We start from the raw sequence: 21176 nt of genomic DNA on the forward strand, positions 1-21176 counted from the left end.
GAGGCTGCTTCCAGGACTGGAGTCAGGTCCACAGTGGCAGGCCTGCAACTGGGCTGCAGGCCTGCCTTCTCAAAGCTGCTTTCTTTGGTCTTGGGCTTCACCAAGGTTTCACAGCCTCCTACCTGGATTTCATAGCTTCTGCAAAGTCAGTATTGTCTATGGGTGGTTACCAAATCAGTGTTTCTATGGGGGGAGAAGGACTGGGGATGTCATATTCTGTCACCTTGCTGACATTACCCTGTGGGTCCATTTTTATAATTTTTTTTTATCTCTTGGTTCTGTCTTCAGTATGCCTGTTAATTTTTGATTGAGTGTTGAACATAGTTTAAGGAAGATTGTAGAAGAGTACTGTCCAATTGAAAGATAATGCAAGCCATAGTTGTGAATCTTATATATAGTTTTAAATTTTAGTTAGCCATATTTTTTAAAGAGGCAAAATTAATTTTAATAATACATTTAATCAAACATATCGAAATATTATTTCAACGTGTAAACTATAAAAATTATTAATGAGATATTTTCTTTTCTTTTTTGGAGTTGGCCTTTAAAATCTGGTGTCAATTTTGTATTTACAGTTCACTTCAACTTGGATTAGCTACATTTCATGTACTACCACATGCATTTAATAGCTACAGTACTGGACAGTGCATTTAAAGGCTCATATCAGTAATTGTCTTCTAGGGGGCAAAATTGCCTCCAGTTGAGATTTGGCAATGTCTGGAAACATTTTTGGTTGTCACAACTTGGGAGAAGTTGCTATTGGCATCTAATGGGTAAAGGCAAGTGATGTTGATAAACATCTTAAAATGTACAGGACAGTCTGTCAACAAAAAATTATTCAGTCAGAAATGTCACTAGTGCTAAGGTTGAGAAACCTTGCTCTACGTAATGTTGTTTTCCTTCAAAGAAGATTTTTTTTGTACCTTCTGGTGGGCAGGTGAGTGGAGAACCCGTCTTCATCCAGTCAGTGGTTGCACTGATTCTAGGCTGTATTTTAGAGTCTTTTAGTCCAGTCTATTTCTATTTCCCCTTTTTCCTATTGTAAAGTCCTAGGGTGTTTACCAGGGCACTTCTACTGTAACAGGCCTTAAACTCTTCATTTTTATCTCCCTAGAACCATGAGACTACTAATTGCTTCAGTTATCTTCTGAGTCTCTAAGCAATCACTTCCTCCTTGGTCTCTCCACCTTTTAACCTGCTCCAGGTACTAGTCAGCAAATGCCTCAAGGGAAGAGAGACTCAGATTGTCAAGCTCAGATCACTGGGCTTGCCTTTTTATCTGAAATCTTGGGTCTCACATCCTGGCCGCCTTGTTTACCCTAAACTCTAATTTTATCAGCCTCATGAAATTACCAAAAGCCCTGTTCAATTTCTTTGCCTCTTAGCAGTAATTTTCTATTCAGTTTCTCAACTTTTCTGCTCATGTGTCTTATGGGACATCAACATAGCATTAAATAAGTTGCCTTAGTTCAAAGAGTTGCTCTTCTCTCTAGATCTTTGCCATCATATCCTGGCTACCTTGGCAATTCTACAAAGCCTTCAAACAGATTGATTTTTTAATTTTTAATCCACTTTTTGTTGTAGGACTGGCTTGCTACAAGATAGCCCATCATAGCTGGCATTGTAAATTTCACATAGTATTTTTTTTAGACAGGAGGTATGTTCACATCAGGCTCCAAATAAGTTTTGTACATTGCATTTCATTGATATATCTCTTAAGTCTTTTTCAACTATAAGAATTCTTTCCCCTACCTTTTTCTTTTTGCATTTTATTTGATGAAGAAACCAGGTCATTTGTCCTATAATTCTACTGAATTTTCCTAATTATATCCCCGTGGTGTTGTTTAACATGTTGCTTAGTCACCTGTATTTCCTGCAAACTGGTAGAACTAAAGACTTGAGAATAGGAATCATTTCTTATTTTTTACAACAACTGTAAGCAAATAGTTAATGCTATTCGTCTTCTGTTTCATCTTGTTACGATTGAGAATGGGTTCAGTTGTAAGCCAGCATTCATTATAAAGTTTTCTACCTGATTTTTTTTTACTTAATGCTTTAGTAGCAATTAATGATCATTACCAAGATCTAGTATTTCATTAGTGGTTGTAGAGTGGTGATAATTTTATCATTCACTTTTACTGCTTTTATTTTTAGTGGTTTTTTTTCAAGAATGCTATTTTAGTGCTATTTAAAAATTTTATTTATGCTTTCTCCACATTTTGAAAGGATACCATTTCACCTCAGAGATAGAAACACTGAACAGAAAGGCTCAATAACTGTTGAGCCTTTCTAGTGGGCTTTTCAGTTCAGACCTTTTCACTCTCATTCCATCTCTTTGACTCTAAATTCTAACCACCGGGAAAGTAAGAATGTTTTATATCTAAAATTGTTATACCATTCTCCATCCCAGGAAAACAGATGTTACTCTGGGGAACTTCTTAAAGCATGTACTTATTTCTAGTCTTTCATGTTCTGTAAAGAAACTAAAGGCCAAGGACTCTGTATTATCTAGTTCTGTGTAACAAATTACCCCAAAACTTAGTGAAACACAAACATTTATCATCTCACATTTTCTGTGGGTCAGCAATCCAGGCTCAGCTGAGTACCTCCCATTTAAGGTCAGAGTGTTGTAGTCAGAATGTCAGCCAGGGCTGTGTTTTCATATGAAGGCTCTGCTGAGGGTGGATCCATTTCCAAGCTTACTCACATGGCTATTAGAAGGATTCAGTTCCTTCCTAGCTGTTGTCCAGAGGGCCTCCCTCAGTTTTTTGCCCATAGGGCAGCCTCCAGCATGGCAGCTGGCTTTCCTCAGAATGAGGAGGTAAGGGAGCAAAAGAGAACGCTCTTTGTAACCTAATTTCAGATGTGACATCCCATCATTTTTGCTGTATTATCTCCATTAGAAGCAAGTCACTAAGACTGGCTCCATAGTCAAGGTAAGGGGTTACACCAGAGCATAAATAGCAGGAGGCAGGGATCACTGGGGGCCACATCAGAGGCTGCCTAGCATAGATTGCAATATATGTAACCTGACAGTGCCAAGCCTTTGAAACAATTCGTATTTTCAAAGTTTTTTTTTTTTTTTCTCTTTGGTGTAGAGAACAGCCTCTTTGTTATTGAAAGTCTTAACTCTAGTCTGTATTATAGGGCTTAATCTCTGAAGAAAGCTAAGCTTTCTTAGGTAACTGTATTTGTAATGACATTAGCATACTTTATTTCTTACAGTAACACTCTTAATTTTTTCTTGTAGCCCTGGTTGCTGCTATGAGACAGCTATGACACGATATTTTTATCATGGCCGTACAGAGACTATGCGATCATGTACAGTAGAAGCCGTCAGCTGGTGTCAGACCATGCAGGACTCTTCTACCAGCGTGAGTATTAGGCAGGAAAGCAATTCACATGATTTATTTAATTGTTCTAAAAGAAACTTGGTCTTCGAATAACTGACTACTTTGCTTCAGTTCCCTTGGACTATTAAAATACTTAGACACCTTTTCTGAAGTTTTCAAAGCATTTGCTCATTTACCAGTGAAATGTGTACTTGGAAAGACTAAGAGGAAGATCTGAAAAGAAACCCATTTATGTCATTTTCTAGGCAAAGTATCTTCAGTACTTTGAGTTATTTCAGTACTACTGATCTACCTTTAGAACAAAACCAGTAGAGTGTGGAGCTCCCCCAAAGGGCCTTTATTTTGTTTTATTTTATTGGTGGCTGACTGGTACAGGGCTCAAATCCTGGACCTGGGTGTTATCAGCAGTCAAAGTGCTTTAAAGGGAAGCTTTTCTTGATGTGGTTGAATGTTTTTGAAATCACAGATTCTTATTTTATACACTACAACCAGAACATTTGTGTATGTTTTGCTTTATACTCTTTTTTTTGAAGCATTTAGATAATAGTGTATTTTCTTCCCATTGCTATTTTGGTATTTCGTTTGTTTCTTTCATTTTGATAGACATGGTTGTGTATGTATTAATTTATTTTCATTTCCTAGAACTGCTTCATTGTCCTTTTTGTAGTTACACTTTAGTTTTAGAATCCCAATTGTTTCTGTCTTTACACTTGTTAATTTTATTTCAGTGTTGCCCACAAGTTCCTATTTTCCTATTCCAGGAAATAAATAATCAAGTAGGGCAACATAGGGAAGAAAAGGCAATAGAAGAATTAGAGAAAATAGAAGTATGTGTCTCAGGTCTTCCTAGAAATCTTTGCTCTGCCAAATTACCCAGATTGTAATTAAACGAGCTCAGGTTTTTGTTTTTTGTTTGTTTTAGTTGGGTTTTGTACAGTTTGTTATCGAAGTGTCTCTGGATTTTTATTCCAGCTTCTTGAGCGGCAAGAAAAGATGTTACAAGCTTTTGCAAAGCATAATAAAATGATGAAAGATTGTTCAACTGGAAAAGGTATATATGTTGAATTTATTCTGACTTAAAAAAAAAAAAGTCTCATGTTGAAAGTTTTTTTTCTAACTTCAGATTTGGGGTTTCATTACAGGATTTGACCGTCACCTTTTAGGTCTTTTACTCATAGCAAAAGAGGAAGGTCTTCCTGTTCCAGAACTCTTTACAGACCCGCTTTTCTCCAAAAGGTAATATGGTATAGTGTTTTATAAATTCATCAATCGGTTTATTTTTTTTCTGAATGTTTTAAAAGCTTTCCAGAAGCAATATAAGAATCTTTCAAGGCCTAGTAAAATATCCTTTCTTTGTGTCACACAGTGGAGGAGGTGGAAATTTTGTTCTCTCAACAAGTCTGATTGGTTATTTACGAGTCCATGGAGTGGTGGTTCCCATGGTACATAATGGATATGGATTTTTCTATCAAATCCGAGATGACAGGTGAGGCTGCTCTTTTTCATTCTTACTATGCTGTAGAGTAAGAAAGGCATCACTTTTGTTATTTGAATGTCTTTCCTATACTGTGATTCTGACTATGTTGTCACCTGTCATGTGCTATATAAATAACTATTTTTACCTACTTTGGCATTTAATGTATATCTCTCTGTCCTGCTTTCGAGACACTTGTCAAATCAATCCTTTAGGTATTTTTATGCAAAACAGTTTCAGGTTGACTCAGTGATCATATTATTTTCCTCAAAATCAGTACACTCTTTTAATACATTTGGTCTATACAAGGGATTTTATGGTTGAGTTCAGATGACATTTGCAAATATATGTGGTTCATAAACAATACAAATGAGGCAAAGAGACTAGGTAAATCAATTTATATTAAAAAAGAATGTTTAATCAATTTCATTTCATTTAGGTTGTGTGGGGTTCAACTTATATTTATGGAAAGAGTGAGAAAGGAAAGATTAAAATCTGGCATAGGAAAAAGTAGTGGAGAACAAGGTAATATGAAAGTAATAGCAAGGCTTGGAAGGTCCTCATTCACAGAGTCTGGCAGTCTCTTCACAGGGGTCCTTCAAAGCATGAGAGGCTTTGTTTAAAAAAAAAATAATGTGACTACATTTAGCACTATGTGAATAAAAAAAGGGCAGACTCGGAGGCACTTTAGATAGAATGTGAAAAATTGGAATGATATTATGCATGACAAACTTAAGTTTGTAATATTTTTATATTTTTCCATTTTTAAAGAGTTTGCAGTTTTCGGGTTTTTTTAGTTTTGTCATCTGTTTCCATATGAAGTGTGATTTGTGCAGTCAGTTATATCAGTGGTGCTTCTTGTTGGCCTCCAAGTCCTTGGATTATGTATTCCCATAGTATTCAGTTTGTGTACATCAATGTACAAATTAAAGGTTAAATGATAAAGATTAGACATGGACCATATATTTTTTCATAAAAAAGGGTCAGCGGTCTAAAATCCTCATACACAGAAGATAAGTAAGCATTCTCACATATTCCTTGACAGGTAGTGGATTCTGTGTTGTATGCAGTGATACAAGTTCAGGCCACATACACCTCAGCTTTCTTACTTTTAGAAGACTATATTATTAATGATCATGGGGCATAACTTCCACTTACTCAGTCAGGAAATATTTAGTGAGAACTTACAGTGTGCCAGGTATTGTTTTAGGTGCTAAGGACACAAGACAGGCAAGATCTCCTATCTTATAGATTTTACTTTTTACCTGGGGAAAAGAGACAGAAGCAAACAAATAACCAAGATAACTTCAAAAACTATTCTTTTTTTCCCCCTTGATGGCTGGCTAGTACAGGGATCTGAACCCTTGACCTTGGTGTTATAATACTGCACTCTGACCAACTGAGCTAACTGGCCAGCCCCTAACTTCAAATAGTCATGAATGCTATGCAGGAAATAAGCAAGTTGATGTGGTAATAGAGATTAGTAGAGAGATGGAGCACTGCTTTATACAGTGTGATCAGGGATGGTGTGTTAGGAGTAACAGTGAAGCTGAGATGTTAAGGATGAGAAGGGAATTAATCACATGAATAGTCAAGGAAACAGCTCTCCAGACTCTTTTTTTTTTTTTTTTTGTCTTTTTTCCGTGTCCGGCTACGGATCGCAACCCTCAGTGTTGCCCCCGTACCGGACCGGGGACCGGCGACGGGATCGCAAGCCTCGGCCTTGCTCCCGCGCCTCGCTCAGCCAGTGAGCGGGAGCCGGTCTGTACGTGGGATCCGAACCCTCGGACGGGAGCGCTGCCGCGCTTCCCAAGCGGCGCACTATCCAGTGCGCCACCGGGCCGGCCCCAGCTCTCCAGAATCTAACCACTGTTTACTATCTCCAGTGCTACCACCCAAGCCAAGCCACGCCTTCTCCCACTTAGGCTATCGCAGCAGGTTCCTGTGTGGTCTTCTTGCTTCCACCTCTCTTTCCCTATAGACCATTCTGTACACAGAAGCCCTGGTGGTCCTTTTAAAAATGTAACTCAAATTATGTGTCACTCATCTACTCAAAACCCTATCCCATTTCAACCACTTAGACTGTGTGTGTGTGTGTGTGTGTGTGTGTGTGTGTGTGTGTGTGTGTGAGAGAGAGAGAGAGAGAGAGATCAATCTTCTCTTCCTAGAATATAAGCTTCACAAGAACAGGGTCTTTGTTGTTATATCCCCAGCACTGTAACAATGCCTCGTAAATATGTGGCACTCAGTAAATGTTTTAAAAATTACTTTGTCATTGAACATAAGTATACAGGTCCTGGGATAGGAAAGCTTGGCATTTAAAGGGAACAGAAAGAGGCAATATGGCTATAAAGTAGCAATTTGAGGGAGAAGGTGATAAAAGATGAGATTTTTAAAAGGTAGACGAGCTAAATCTTGTAAGGCAGTGTTGTCAGCCTTGAGTGCACATCAGAATAACCTAGAGAGCTTTAAAAATATATACTCCAGTTTGGTTGGTGCAGTCAGTTGATGTAGGGCCTTGTAACAGGGTAAGGAGTTTTGATTTTCTCCTAAGAATAATGGGAAGCATTTTACGAGCTTTAAGTGCGGAAGTTTCGTGTTTTATTTGCATGTGAAAAGGATCATTGACTGCTATATGGAGTATAAATTAGGTAGACAGTAACAAGGACAAGGATGAGATGAGGGAAATCAGTTAGAAAGCAAGGATGATGATGACTTAAAACAAGGCTGTTGATAATGAAAGTGGAGAGAAAGGGAGGACTTGAGATACTTTAGAATTGGAACCAGTAGGACTTACTAATGGAGTGCTGATTCTGATGGAGGCATTTACTGAGATGGAGAAAATTAGGGGGAAAACTGGTTTGGAGGCATGTTAGGGCAGGAGCAAGAATTTTGTTTTATACAGATTGATTTTGAGAGTTCTAATACAGGAATTTATTATATTTATATGCAAAAGGTTATGTCAGTAGGCAGTGGATACATGAGTGGAGCTCAGAAAAGAGGTTAGGGTTAGAGGTATGTATTTATGAGTTGTTACTACAATACGCCCAAAATAGTTTTCAAATGAAATACATGAAAATTGTCTGGCAGGGATTTTTCTTCATTTGTTGTTAAAGTTGAAAATTGTATGACTTAAAGAAAATTGGTTTATTTTAAAATGCATTTTATTTTAAATGTACTACATGCTCACTGTAAAAATTTGTAAAATATGAAAAAATATAGGAACAAAAGTATCTACATATCCATCAAAAGGCACAAGATTATTATTGTATTATGCTTTAAATCTGTAATGTAGATTGTGCGTGTAATTTTTACAAATTTAAATCATGTTGTAAATATTTTTGTGTCCTTTTTGTGAACTTCATTCTCATGCTATACTATTTCAAGCAATTCCCAATGCCATTGAATATTCTTTGTGATATTTTAATGATTGAATAATTTTCCATCTTATGAATTTCCATAATTTATCTAACTGCTTCCCTACTATTTTTTTTCCATCATGACAAATAATGTATAATGTTAGAAGTAATTCTTCCTCATTTTATCACACCATTGCCATCTCTAGGTATTATGCAACATTCTTTACAAATTTGATAGGCAAAAATTGAATTCTTTGTTTTTTCATTGTTTGTTTCTGTGTTTCGTGAATTGTCTGTGTGTAGAGGAAAGGTTATTTCTATAATTTAGAAAGATAACTGAATTTTTTAAGATTTTAACAAATTTAAAATTTTTTTAAATTTTAACAAATTAGGAATTGTTAACCTGTGGAAAGAAACATATTTAGATGTTGCTAAATATTTGGGAATTTCATGCACAGTATAGTTGGAAAATGACTTAGTGATCATGAATCACTATGTGAAAATAAGGCAGGGTTTCCTAAAGGTTCCTGTATATCTTTCAACCAATATAATCCTCTCAACACTGATTTTTATCATTACATACAGGCCCAAAGCATGTTTTTATTTTATTCTGCTTAATCTAAAAGCACATATTAAAGACATAATTTACTGTCTTTTTTTGGTGATGTGAAATTATGTGGTTGTCCAGAAGCTTTATATTGCACATTTTGATTTTGAGCTTAATTTATGTTTTGCTATAGGAATTTCTGAATGTCTGGAAAGGGGAAGGCTGGTTCTAAGAAAGTTAGTAGTTCATTTTCTGCTCTGAGCCCACCAGAAGCCAATCTTCTCTCCTGTTTACTTCAGCTTCTGGGGTCACTTTTCTCATTTGCCAAATCTGGGATTTCTTCATCAGGGGGATCTTGGAGATGGTTTAAGGCAAGACTTGGTCCCAAGAGAGTTTCTCTCTGACTCTTCTAGAAATAGCTTTTCTTTCCTCTTCTCTATTATTATTTTTTTTAACTCTCTTCAAATGCTATCCTCTTCTTTAAAAACAATTCAAATTTCATTGCAAACAGTAGCATGAATTCATATTCCAACTCATTCCATTGGCACTTGAGGAAGGACTTTTTTAGGAAAGAGGTTTTTTGTTTTGTTCTATTTTAAAAATAATAAGACCTTGCTTCAGAGCACTCTTGAGCTCTAGCTAATTTTCTGTTGCCTTTGCCCTCAGGCTCTAGTCCTCTAGTGTACTAGGTGTTTCCTAACATTATCTATAAATATGGCTTTACCTTCAGTTGTGTCAGGTTGCATTTAGGTAATGTCAGCAAGAATTTGCATTTCAAATGTGAACAGCCAGGTGTAATAAAGGTCCTGATTTGGATAATTATTAATCATAATTATTAATCATTTTTTTCTTTTTTTTTTTCTTTTTGGCAGCTGACCAGTATGGGGATCCGAACCTGTGACCTTGGTATTATAAGGATGCACTCTAAACTACTGAGCCAACCACGTATCCATCATTAATCATTTATTTGTGTTTCACAGGTTTGTTGTGTCCTGTACAGCCTGGAAATCATGTCCGGAGACTGATGCAGAAAAGCTAGTTCAGCTGATTTTTGTTGCTTTCCATGATATGATACAGCTGATGAACACTGCTCATCTTTAGAGCCTAATCATTCATTAAGCACTTACCAAAATACATCATTAAACTGGATGCTGGCAGTAGGTTGGTAATATGAGATGGGGAGGAATGATGACTTAGTAAAGGAAACTTGTTAAATGTAGAAATAAGTAGAATCATGCTGTCTAAAATTATTCTGCCATAGCAGGTAGAATATTTTTAAACTTCCTCTGATGCAGCAGCAATGCAAACTATAATATAGTGAATACAGAACTATGCAATATTTAAAATAAAGCTCAACAATGCACATTTACAAATTTTAACTCTTAATTTTAAAATATTTTTGTTGGTACTTGTATAGGTTATAAATCCTCTCTCTGTACATCATTGTAGAATTCATCTTCCAAGCACTTTAACATTTTCTAGTTGCCAAAGGGTATGAAATACATGATTGGATGCTAACTTCCCTGAAATCAGTGCTTCCGCATTTACCGCAGGGAAAATAACTGTTTGGTGGGAAAGACCACTACAATCTAATGGTGATCTGAAATAGTTTCTTTTGAACAGACAGAATTAGGGTATAATAGGGAGATTTACACCCTCTAACACACACAAAAAACCCTAAAAAATTAATTATGGTATATTGTAATTAGCTTTGTGAATATAAAAATAAAAGTTCTATTTAAAATTAATTGTTATAGTTAGTGACTTTTAAAGAATTAAATGTTGAATTGAATTCTCAGGATTTTAGTTTGTTTTTTCTCCTTGCTGTTGAATTTTATAGTTTCTATTCTCAGAAAATAAAACTCCCCAAATCATATAGCTTCTTGTTTTGTGTTTGAATCCTGGTGTTTTCCTTGCCCTTTCTGATCTGTAACATATTGCTGTGTAATAAACCACCCAAACCTTGTGTATTACAACAATTTATTAATTTCTTATGATTGTGTCAGTTGATTGTGCCCAGCTAGACAGTTCCTTTGCTGGTCTTGCCTGAGTTTATATAGGTGTAATCATCATGCTGTTAGGACTGAGGCTGGAATGTCTAAGATGGCCTCACCCACTGTCTGGGGACTTGGTGGCTGGGACTTTATCACCACATGGCCTTCGATTATTCATTATTCAAGACTGGGCTTCCTTACTTGGCAGTGGGAGTGTTCTGAGAGGCAAAGGGGGAAATTGCAAGGTCTTTTGAGGCCCAGGCTCTAAAGCCACATAATGTCACTTCTGCTGCAGTCTGTTGGTTGAAACCAGTCACAAGGGAAGTCCAGATTCAAAGAATGGGGAGGAAGTCTCATCTCTTGATAAAAGGAACAAAGTAACTTTGTAAAAGTTGGCACAGAGGGCATGATTTATTGAGGGCAATTTTTATAGTACTCTACCACACGTTTTAATATAAAGATTAAAGTATACTTAGTGTATTGGTTGTATACAATCTTTTAAAAACATTTTCATATGTTCTGAATTTGATAAGACTGGTTTATCATCATCGTCAACCATAATAACCAACATATAAGCCCTTTACACTGTGCCAGGCTCTGTCCTGAGAAGTGCCAGTACTATTTCTTTGTGAAAACATTCGGAATTGGCTTCTGTGGCTTTTGATACACCCTTCATAGTTGCTACAGAATAGGAAGGTGAAATCTGACCTACGGACCTTTTTCCTCAGTAGTGTAGTTTTGTAGACCAGATAGCCAGGACATTTAGAAGCATTTGGTTAGTTTTAAATATCTAATGAGTTGGGTATTTTGGAAATTGCTTCACCTCCTGCAGAGAATCCTCACTCATACTTTGATATACTTCCCTAACTTGCCTCAAGTTAAAAATGACCTGGAGTGCTTTCCCAAAAATAGATTCCTGGACCTCAGCCCAGACCTACTGAATCAATCAATCTCCAGGGGCAGGTGCCCCATGATCCTTATCAGGCAAGTTTGGGAATAATTATACAAGAATAGATTGAACAATGCTCACTTTCAGTCACTGTAGTAATGTCCTCTTTGTCCCACTCTTGTCTTGGTTAATCTGAAATTTAATCCACTTATATACATGGTCACATTTAAAAAATTCTTTGGTAATATCTGGTTTATTACTGATAGAAGAACTTGGTTTGGATAGTTTACTGATCTAAACAACCTGTTACAGTAATAACTGATATTGCTGCAGAAAATTATGGAGAAAACAGGGAAAATTATGGAAAAAACATTTCAGTATGGTTTGCTTCCAAGGGTTACCTAGAATATTTCTTTTTGCTTTCTAGCTAAATAAATCCTTGTAGGAAAAGTGAGTTAATTTTCTGGAAAAAGACATTTGTAAAAAAAAAAAAGGCAGTGCAGTTGCTATAGAAATAGCATTTATCATTGGTTTTTCCAGTGTTTCAAATTATATCGAGAGAATTGTACATTTTAAATTAATGTGTTTTAAACAGTTATTTTTTTTTGTTTTGGGAAGCTGGCTAGTATGAGAATTCTAACCTATGACCTTGGGTGCTACAAGGCTGTGCTCTAACCAACTGAGCTAACTGGCCAGGCCCCTGAGTTTTAAACATTTTTAAAAAATGCTTAAAGATATGGCTCTTTCTTGCTTTATGGGACAAATATGTTCTTGCAAAGTTAGTCTAAGGGCAATTTCATTTTCTCTTAGATTTGAATGATAAGCCTGGGAATACATTCATTTAAAAAGTTCAGTTCCACAGTAGAATTATTTAGACACTCACCAAGGGAAAGATTAAGCTATTGAACAATTTATCTTTCCTTTGTACTTGGGAAAATTGTTCCCAAACCATCCTGTCATCTGCCCACCTAGACAGGACCATGTCTGTGAAATTTTATTCCGTCTGTGACTTCTACACCTAGATGGCAATACTTCAAAAAGTTGATTCATATTATCTTTATTTTTCCATGAAATTTTTGGAGTACCCCTCATATGTAACTAAACGTTGTGCCACTTTTCTCTGGCTGTTTCTTTTCTTTTTTTTTTTTTTAAAGATGACCGGTAAGGGGATCTTAACCCTTGACTTGGTGTTGTCAGCACCACGCTCACCCAGTGAGCAAACCGGCCATCCCTATATAGGATCCGAACCCGTGGCCTTGGTGTTGTCAGCACCACGCTCACCCAGTGAGCAAACCGGCCATCCCTATATAGGATCCGAACCCGTGGCCTTGGTGTTGTCAGCACCACGCTCACCCAGTGAGCAAACCGGCCATCCCTATATAGGATCCGAACCCGTGGCCTTGGTGTTGTCAGCACTGCACTCTCCCGAGTGAGCCACGGGGCCGGCCCTCTCTGCCTGTTTCTAATAACCCAGGGAGAGTAAGGCTGCTATTTTTATACCTCATCAAGACAGGTGCCATTTTTAACTTTCAAATTTCAAATGCTGTATTATTTCCTTTTTGGCTGCTGGCCAGTACAGGGATCAAAACCCTTGACCTTGGTGTTACCAACACTGCACTCTAAACAACTGAGCTAACCAGCCAGCCCTTTGTACTATATCTTATGATAAACTAGAAACTTCTTTTACAAGTCAAAGTTGTAAAATGATTTGAATTTATTTTTAAGATATACTGTAACAAGAGTTCATAAGTTCTGTGTTCCAGCCTGAACATTGACCATTGAAAAATAGATGCCTCTCGGAGCAAGCAGCTGTTGGTGCGTTCCGTGCTCCTTGACTTTGCCGGTCTGAAACACCACTATTAAGTCTGCGTTCTGGATGGTGGACAGGCGGTGAGCAATCACAATGCAGGTGCGGCCTTCTTGAGCTTTGTCTAGGGCTTCTTGGACAACCTATTGATAAATCAAACAGAAGCCTTATCTTACAAATTGCATGAATAAGTAGTAACATTAAAAGAAAGCAAAATTTTACCATCCTAATCAACTTAATTTCTAGTATCTTTGAATGTTTTGCTTTATGTATGTGTATTTTACATAATTGACATCTACATATAAGTTATGTTCTGCTTTTTTAATTATAATACAAATAGACTCCCATGCTATAAATAATCTTAACAAGTATATTAAACATATTTTATTTAACTAGTTCACTTTTGAGTATTTTCCAGCTTTTTATTATAATAATGTGCTAAGATGTGATTAGGATGCTTTTTTTCTTTTGAATGCTTTACTTTTCTCCTATTTATAAAAATAATGTGATCATTTTTTTTCATGTCCGGCAACAGGATCACAACCCTTGGTGTCGCACCCGCACCTCGCTCAGCCAGTGAGCGGGAACCGGTCTGTATGTGGGATCCGAACCCTTGGCGGGAGCACCGCCGCGCCCCAAGCGGTGCACTGTAGCAGTGCGCCACCGGGCCGGCCCAATGTGATCATTTTTGAAAAACTGGAATAAAATAAGAAAATATTCTATTACCTCAAAATACCACCATCTAAATTTCTGTTTACTTTTTTTTCCCATGTGTTTACATTGTTCCCCCCATGGTTGACAGCAAAAAACCTTATATTTTATAAATTAAAATAAAAGGTGAGAGGCCACACCTTTTCACTTTCATTATCCAGAGCTGATGTAGCTTCATCCAACAGTAGGATATGAGGTTGTCTGATGAGAGCTCGAGCGATAGCAATCCTCTGTTTTTGACCTCCTGATAGCTGAGTCCCCTTATCTCCCACTCTTGTTTCATATTTCTGCAAGGTAGCCATTGATAAAGTTAATAAAGTTCTAACCAGAAAAATTGCTAATGGTGTACTGGATGAACTTTTACTTAACATTTGACAGTTGTGTTTACAAGGAAAACATTTAGAATCAAAAGTTTCTATAACAAAATAGTTGTTCATTTAATATTTTTTTCAACTTAATGGTCGTTTTCAAAATCAAAGTAGAAAACGAATATCTTTAGTTCCAATGGTATTCTACAATTGAAATTTGAGCAACAATTATTGAAATCCTGCCAGTATCATAATGCCAATTGATCTGATGTCACTGGAGTCCTAAAAAGGTTAAATGATAATACTTTCAAGGTTTTTTTAAAATTTGAAATATTCATATGACTCACAGACTAGCTTATTCTCTTTAAACTCATTCATTCACTTCAAAATTTACTGAGTATCTGCTATGCTTAGCACTGTGGGAAATATAAAAATGAATTCAGTTCTGTTCCTGCCCTGAAGGAATTTATAATCTAGAGCAAAAAAAAAAAACATATATAAAGCACTCAATATAAGGTCAAGTAACTACCAAATTAGTACACACAACATACCATGAAAAATCAGAAGTGGGAGATAGAAATTGTTATGGGGACAAGGTAGAAGAAGGAGTAAAAAGGGGAAATAAATGAAGGAAAAACCTTTCTAGAGAAGTTTGGGAAGCTGGATTTTGAGAGAGCATTCTAGTCTGAGAAAGAACATAGACTGAATAGAGATGCAAATTTTCAGTGAAGTTTCCAGAGCTTATACAGTGATGTACATCATGTGAATTAATTCCTAAGTCCAATATCATTTATATTAAAAGCTGAAGCTCTAAAGTGTTTTTATTTACAGCTGGATCCAATATTTGATTCAAGTCAATGCCTGTGTGTTAAAAGAAGGCTAACCATCATGGAAGGTTTTAAAATTTTGTGAGTGCGAGTAAGTTCTAATTAGAACTAATTATAGAAGAATATAAAAGCAAAAATAATTAAGCTCTACTTCAGTTTAATCCAGTGGAACCTTGAATGCTGGAGGAATGCCATAAAATGAATTATCTTTACCATCACTTTGAGAGACCTCACGTCATCTTTCCAGGATTACACATGTTTAAAATTGACTCAAAATGGACCACGGAGTTAACTGTAAAACGTAAAACTATATGGGCCGGCCTGGTTTCACACTCGGTAGAGTGCGGCACTTGGGAGCGCGGCAGCGCTCCCGCCGAGGGTTTGGATCGCATATAGAGACCGGTCCGCTCACTGGTTGAGCGCGGTGCGGGCGCGACACCAAGGGTTGCGATCCCGTTGCCAGTCACGAAAAAAGACAAAAAGGAAAAAAAAAAACCCATAAAACTATAAAACTTTTAGGGGAAAAAAACAAGGAAGAAAAATCTCTAAGGCCTAGAGCTGGGCAATGAGTTCTTAGACTTGACACAAAAAGCAAGATCCATAAGAAGAAAAGTTGATAAATCAGACCTCATCAGAATTAAAACTTCTGCTCTTTAAAAGACCCTGCTAAGTGGATGAAAAGACAAGCTACAGACCAGAAGAAAATATTTGCAAACTATATATCTGACAGTAACTGGAATATATTTTAAAAACTCTCAAAACTCAACAGTAAAAAACCCAATTAGAAAATGGGCAAAAAACATGAAGAGACATTTCACCAAAAAGGATACGTAGAGGGCACATATGTATATAAAAAGACTGTTCAGCATCATTTGCCATTAGAAAATGCAAAGTAAGACCACCATGATATATTTGCTATACTATCAAAATGGTAAAAAATTAAAAACAGTGACAACAGTGAATACTAGCAAAGATTCAGAGAAATTCCATCATTCATACATTGCTGGTAGGAATGTAAAATGGTACAGCCACTCTGGAGAACAGTTTTAGTGGTTTCCTATAAAACTAAACATATGATTACCATATGGCCAGTAATTGCACTCCTGGGCATTTACCCCAGAGAAATAAAAAGTTTATACAAAAACCTGTCCAAATGTATTTATAGCAGCTTTATTCATAATAGCCCCAAACTGGAAATAACCCAGATATTCTTCAATGGGTGAATGGTTAAATGGCGGTACATCCAAACCATGGACTATTACTTGACAATAAAAAAGGAATGACCTATAACTACACACAACTTCAGGGAATTATGCTGAGTGAAAAAAGCTAATCCCAAAAGTTTAAGTTCTATGTGTATCTTTATGTAACATTATTAAAATAGAAAGTTATACATATGGAGAAAAGATGAGCAATTGCCAGAGACTGGGGGGAGTGAAGGCAGGAGGAAGGGGTGGGCAGCTGTGAAAGGACAACATGAGGGATTTTTATGGAGATGGAAATGTTCTGTATCTCGACTGTGGGGGACACATGCACCTACACCTGGAATACAATTGATTAGAACTAAATACACACACATACAAATGAGTACAAGTAAAATTGGGGAGTCTAAATAAGACCAGTGGATTTTATCAATGTTGGTGTCTTGGTTGTGATACTGTATTATAGTTTTGCAACATGTTATCATTGGGGGAAACTAGATAAAGGGAATATAAGATCTCTGTATTCCTTATAGCCACATGTGAATCTATAATTATCTAAATCAGGAGGGTTTTTTTTTTTTTTTAAGTACTGTAAGTGCTAGACCAAACATGATTACAGTTTAAAAGCAGCCCACACAACCAGTTTGCAACTTGAGGTGTGGTGCTTTGGACTTAATAACACCTCATTTACTTCTCACTATATCTATATGAGGTAGACACGATGTATTTCCATTTACAAATAAGGAAACTTGGTATCCTGAATTAAGTGTCTTGTCCAAGGTCACAATGCTTGTAAATCAACACATTTTGTTACGAGACTATGTTGTTATAATTTCTAGAATAGAACTTCGGGGATAAAAACTGTAGTGTATTCTGGTTTCAGCTAAGTTACCAGTTAACTTACTTGGGGTAGTGTCTCAATGAAAGGATGTATGTTGGCTGCTTTGGCTGCACTCTCAATTTCATCCTGTGACACAACCCGGCTGTTGTCTCCATAGGCAATATTCTCAGCAATGCTGCAGTCAAACAGGATGGGCTCCTGGGACACGATACCGAGCGGGGCTCTGAGCCACTGGACATTGAGTTTCTTTGCTTCTTGACCATCTAGGAGCTGAAAACCAAAGCCCACAAACTATAAGAAGGGTTTAAAGAGGAAAAGGGAAAAAAAACTAAACAGTGAGTTTCTAGACTGTTCATCTGGAGGACTGTTGCATGTGAGCATCTCCACAGTTGTGAAATACAAAGCTTCATGCCTTTGAGACTCCTAATGTTGAAGGCCAACACGGCCAACAAGATGACCTTTATGGTGATTACGCTATCCCTACCTTGGTCTAAACGGCAAAATGGTAGCACATTTGGCCCTGTGCTACCTCCTCTTTGTCCTTATCTGCCCTCCCCAGGAATCTCTGCCATCTTTTGCCTTTAAGAAGTCTGCATCAAGGTGTCCCACTGAGATCTGCTGTCCCCCAGATTCTGAAAGTTGATTGACTCTCGTCCTACCCCTACCTCTCTTTTCTCTGAGAACTGCCAGCCTTAAACTGCTCCCACTTATCTTTTCTGATAGCACTAAGGGCGAGAGTTCAATGCAAAGTGAACAAGCTACAAAGAGCATGTCTGTGGGAGAACTTCTTGGTGGTGGATTTGTTTTTGTTTTTTTTGCTATAATCATGAAGCATGGTTCTCCTAGGGGAGCCTTGTGTAGGGTTCCTAAGAATACAGCTTACTGCAAGGTAAAGGCTACAGGTGAAGGAAGAGACAAGCCCAGCTAGTCTTGGCCTCTTAATAAAGAAAAAAATTGCCACTGTAGTATCAGCACACCACAGCTACAGAGCGTTGCTGAGCTGGTTTTCCTATATTTATATCTGCAGAGTAATTATAATAGTGAAGCTTAAGATTTCCCAGAAAGAAACAACTAAACAAGGTTTGGCACTTTGGTGGCTGTCTAAATGGGGGTAGGCTTCCAGGGCTAGGTCATGGGTGCCATCCCAAGGTAATGGCAGATACAGGCATTATCAGGAAGAGCTCAAGGGGGCTCAATACCGGGAAAATCAATGATGATAGCCAAATGTGAAAGGGATGGAGGTTGATGATCCAAGTCAAAGTTAAGGAACCTAGAATTCAGGATGAGAGAGAGAAGGCAAAGCAGAAAGCAGTGGGGAGGAAATAGCAGGCACCTGTCTGTCCCAGAAGTGACTATGAATTCTGGCAGGAGTTTGTGGTTTATTTTCATAAGTCAGTGAGTGAGTGACTGCTTAGGAGGATTGGGCTGGCTTAAAAGGCCTATGGCAAGGTAGAGGTTAACTTCATATTTAGTATTTTCTGAGCTAGACTAAATTCCAGATATTCTGCCCTACTGTCCCCATATATTTGTCTCATATGGGTGCCAGTTGAGTTTATAGAATGTGGTCATTGTGTCAAACAGGACTTGAGTCTTCACTTGTCCATTTTTGTCCCTTATGACAATATTGGTTTGGTTGCTTAAAATAAAGCCTTAAATCAGGTTACGAAGAAAGTGTGCTCACCACTCTTCCAGCCATGGGGTCATAGAACCGCTCAAGGAGCTGGACCACTGTGCTCTTCCCACAGCCACTGCTGCCCACCAGGGCCAGTGTCTGACCCTTCTTCACCTCGAGGCTCAGCCCCTGAAACACTGGGACGTCTGGTCGGGTGGGATAGTTGAACATGACTTCATTAAATGTCACATTTCCTTCAAGCTTATCCTAAAAAATGTTTAAATATTGCTATTATAATTGGTCCAATAATTATCAAGATAAGTATTATTTCAAGGAAACTGTACCAAAGACTATAGTAGAGAAATACTACATATATATTCAGTATAGTGCTGGCACCAGTTAATGTGGACAGCAAGTTGTTATTATATAAAATGAAGATAGGAGATGGGGGCATAGGTTAGATCAGACATTAGAGACTTCTTATCCTAACTTAATTTTTGGGTTCACCTCAGACAAATATTTAGCTTCCCCAACTGCTGAATCTGAGACTGGAGTCAGCCAGCAGCCAATGACTCAAAGCCTTGGGGAATTTAGCAACAGTTTCTACCTACAGTTTCAGTGAACAGCCCTTTGTCTCAAACCCTGGCAACTTCTTGACCTCACTCTCTGTCTCAGTTAATAGGCACAGCAGTTTTCTCAGAGCATGAAATACCTGGTAAGGTCCTAGAGAGATTGTGTAAGTACCAATCTCTTTACCCACACTGCTTCTGTACTTTAAAATGCACAGCAGCTTGTGTCATACAAAGAACACTCAGATCCAAGTTTGAGTTGGCTTTGTAGATAATAAGGTATAGGATTACTACTCATTGTGAATAAAGTGGACTTCTTACCAATTACAACTCAGCCATTATGAAATGCATTTAAAGGCAAACTGCAAATTGAATTCACATGACAGAATTATATGCATATACCTTCATGTAGAAATGACCACATTTTTGTGGAAATTATTCAGTTCTAGTACATTTGGTTTTACATTTAAAAAAACTTTTTGGATGTGCTAAACTTCAGAATCCTTGAAACTGCCTGTGAAATTTTAAAATGCCAGGAAAGTTGGCCAAATATTAGCCATATAAACATCACAAAGTAAGCTGAATATATGAGGGTACTTCAAAAAGTTCATGGAAAGATTCGCAGTATCTTTTAATTCTGTTTTTCCTCTAACTTTTTGAAGGACCCTTTTATGTTTGTGTGATCACAAATTTATCCTGTAGTTACAATCTAGCAGACAGCAAAACTTTCAGAAAAAAGAATTCATCAGGCCACAGAGGACTCACAGGCCTCAGCCCCTCTTCACCGCAGCTGTCAATCAAAGGCTGTCTTTCAAACAGCATGAATAAGTGGGCTGCAGACAACTTGGCTTTGGCATAGTCCGGAGCAAATGAACTAGCGTGTCCTAGAGCCACCGCGCCAAACACAATTGCTGAAAACACCCTAGACAGAAGTAGAGGAGTTAAAAAATTAGCTTCTATAATTAGCTCCGTGATGTTTGAAAATCCAAAGGCATACTTCTTACCAGTATTAATCTCTTTGCTCCCTTAATCAACCCCCTCCCCCACTCACATGCTTTTCCACGAAATTCCAGTAACAAAAGAAATCTAGAAGAGTGGCTAAATCCACTGCCTGAGGGTTTGCTTTCTCTCTGATCACCTTTCCTGCTTGGCTTCTCTTAGGAGCCCCTAATTTCCTAGAGTTAATGCAAACTTCTAAAGTTTTTCATGTTCAGGAAGTGGCTTATAACTGAATCTGATTTGTGATCTCAACTAATTTTAGTTGCTAGTGATACTTTTCTTATTTTTTTTTTTACAGTTGAGGGTACTGAAGCATGATGTGTTTATGGGGTTTATCAATTCCAGACAAGGAGTGAGATTTCCTATTAAATCTATGGCCCTGGCCTCTGCAAGGTCCAACAGCCCCACCTAGTGAGCACAGAGCAGGGAGACTTCCGGTTAGGGAGGCAGAGACTCGGCAGAAAACACACACCCTGCGGGCTGCCTCTGTGAGGTCCAACAACCCCGCCTAGTGCGCACAGAGCGGGGAGATGTCCGGCTAGGGAGGCGGAGACTCAGCAGAAAACACACACCCTGTGGGGCCGCCAATGCGTGATCCAGCAGCCCAGCATTAAAGAAACTGGCAGCTAGACAGCATGATGAAATGAGGAAAAGTATACAGGACATGAAAGAGGAAATGTACAA

The 21176-nt window shown here is 37.7% G+C and overlaps 2 protein-coding genes across 5 annotated transcripts in view; one reads left to right on the top strand and one right to left on the bottom strand.

Moving 5' to 3' along the window:
* CROT (carnitine O-octanoyltransferase) overlaps positions 1-10106 on the top strand; it is a 39764-nt gene extending 29658 nt beyond the window's left edge. For both annotated transcript variants that reach the window (XM_008589377.1, XM_008589386.1), the window contains 5 exons: positions 3251-3374; positions 4326-4404; positions 4496-4589; positions 4720-4839; positions 9714-10106. In XM_008589377.1, coding sequence (XP_008587599.1) covers positions 3251-3374; positions 4326-4404; positions 4496-4589; positions 4720-4839; positions 9714-9834 — 538 coding nt within the window. In that variant the 3' untranslated portion in view covers positions 9835-10106. The remainder of the gene's footprint in view (positions 1-3250; positions 3375-4325; positions 4405-4495; positions 4590-4719; positions 4840-9713) is intronic.
* Positions 10107-13306: 3200 nt separating this feature from the next.
* ABCB4 (ATP-binding cassette, sub-family B (MDR/TAP), member 4) overlaps positions 13307-21176 on the bottom strand; it is a 60656-nt gene continuing 52786 nt past the window's right edge. For 2 of the 3 annotated variants that reach the window (XM_008589410.1, XM_008589402.1), the window contains 5 exons: positions 20259-20415; positions 18994-19191; positions 17376-17582; positions 14275-14421; positions 13307-13566 (listed from right to left, as the gene is read on the bottom strand). In XM_008589410.1, coding sequence (XP_008587632.1) covers positions 13360-13566; positions 14275-14421; positions 17376-17582; positions 18994-19191; positions 20259-20415 — 916 coding nt within the window. In that variant the 3' untranslated portion in view covers positions 13307-13359. Of the gene's footprint in view, positions 13567-14274; positions 14422-17375; positions 17604-18993; positions 19192-20258; positions 20416-21176 lie in introns of all 3 variants that reach the window. The other variant, XM_008589395.1, reaches the window with a different exon arrangement.

This window comes from Galeopterus variegatus, unplaced genomic scaffold (genome assembly GCF_000696425.1).
Source record: "Galeopterus variegatus unplaced genomic scaffold, G_variegatus-3.0.2 Scaffold136, whole genome shotgun sequence".
NCBI classification, from domain to species: domain Eukaryota; kingdom Metazoa; phylum Chordata; class Mammalia; order Dermoptera; family Cynocephalidae; genus Galeopterus; species Galeopterus variegatus.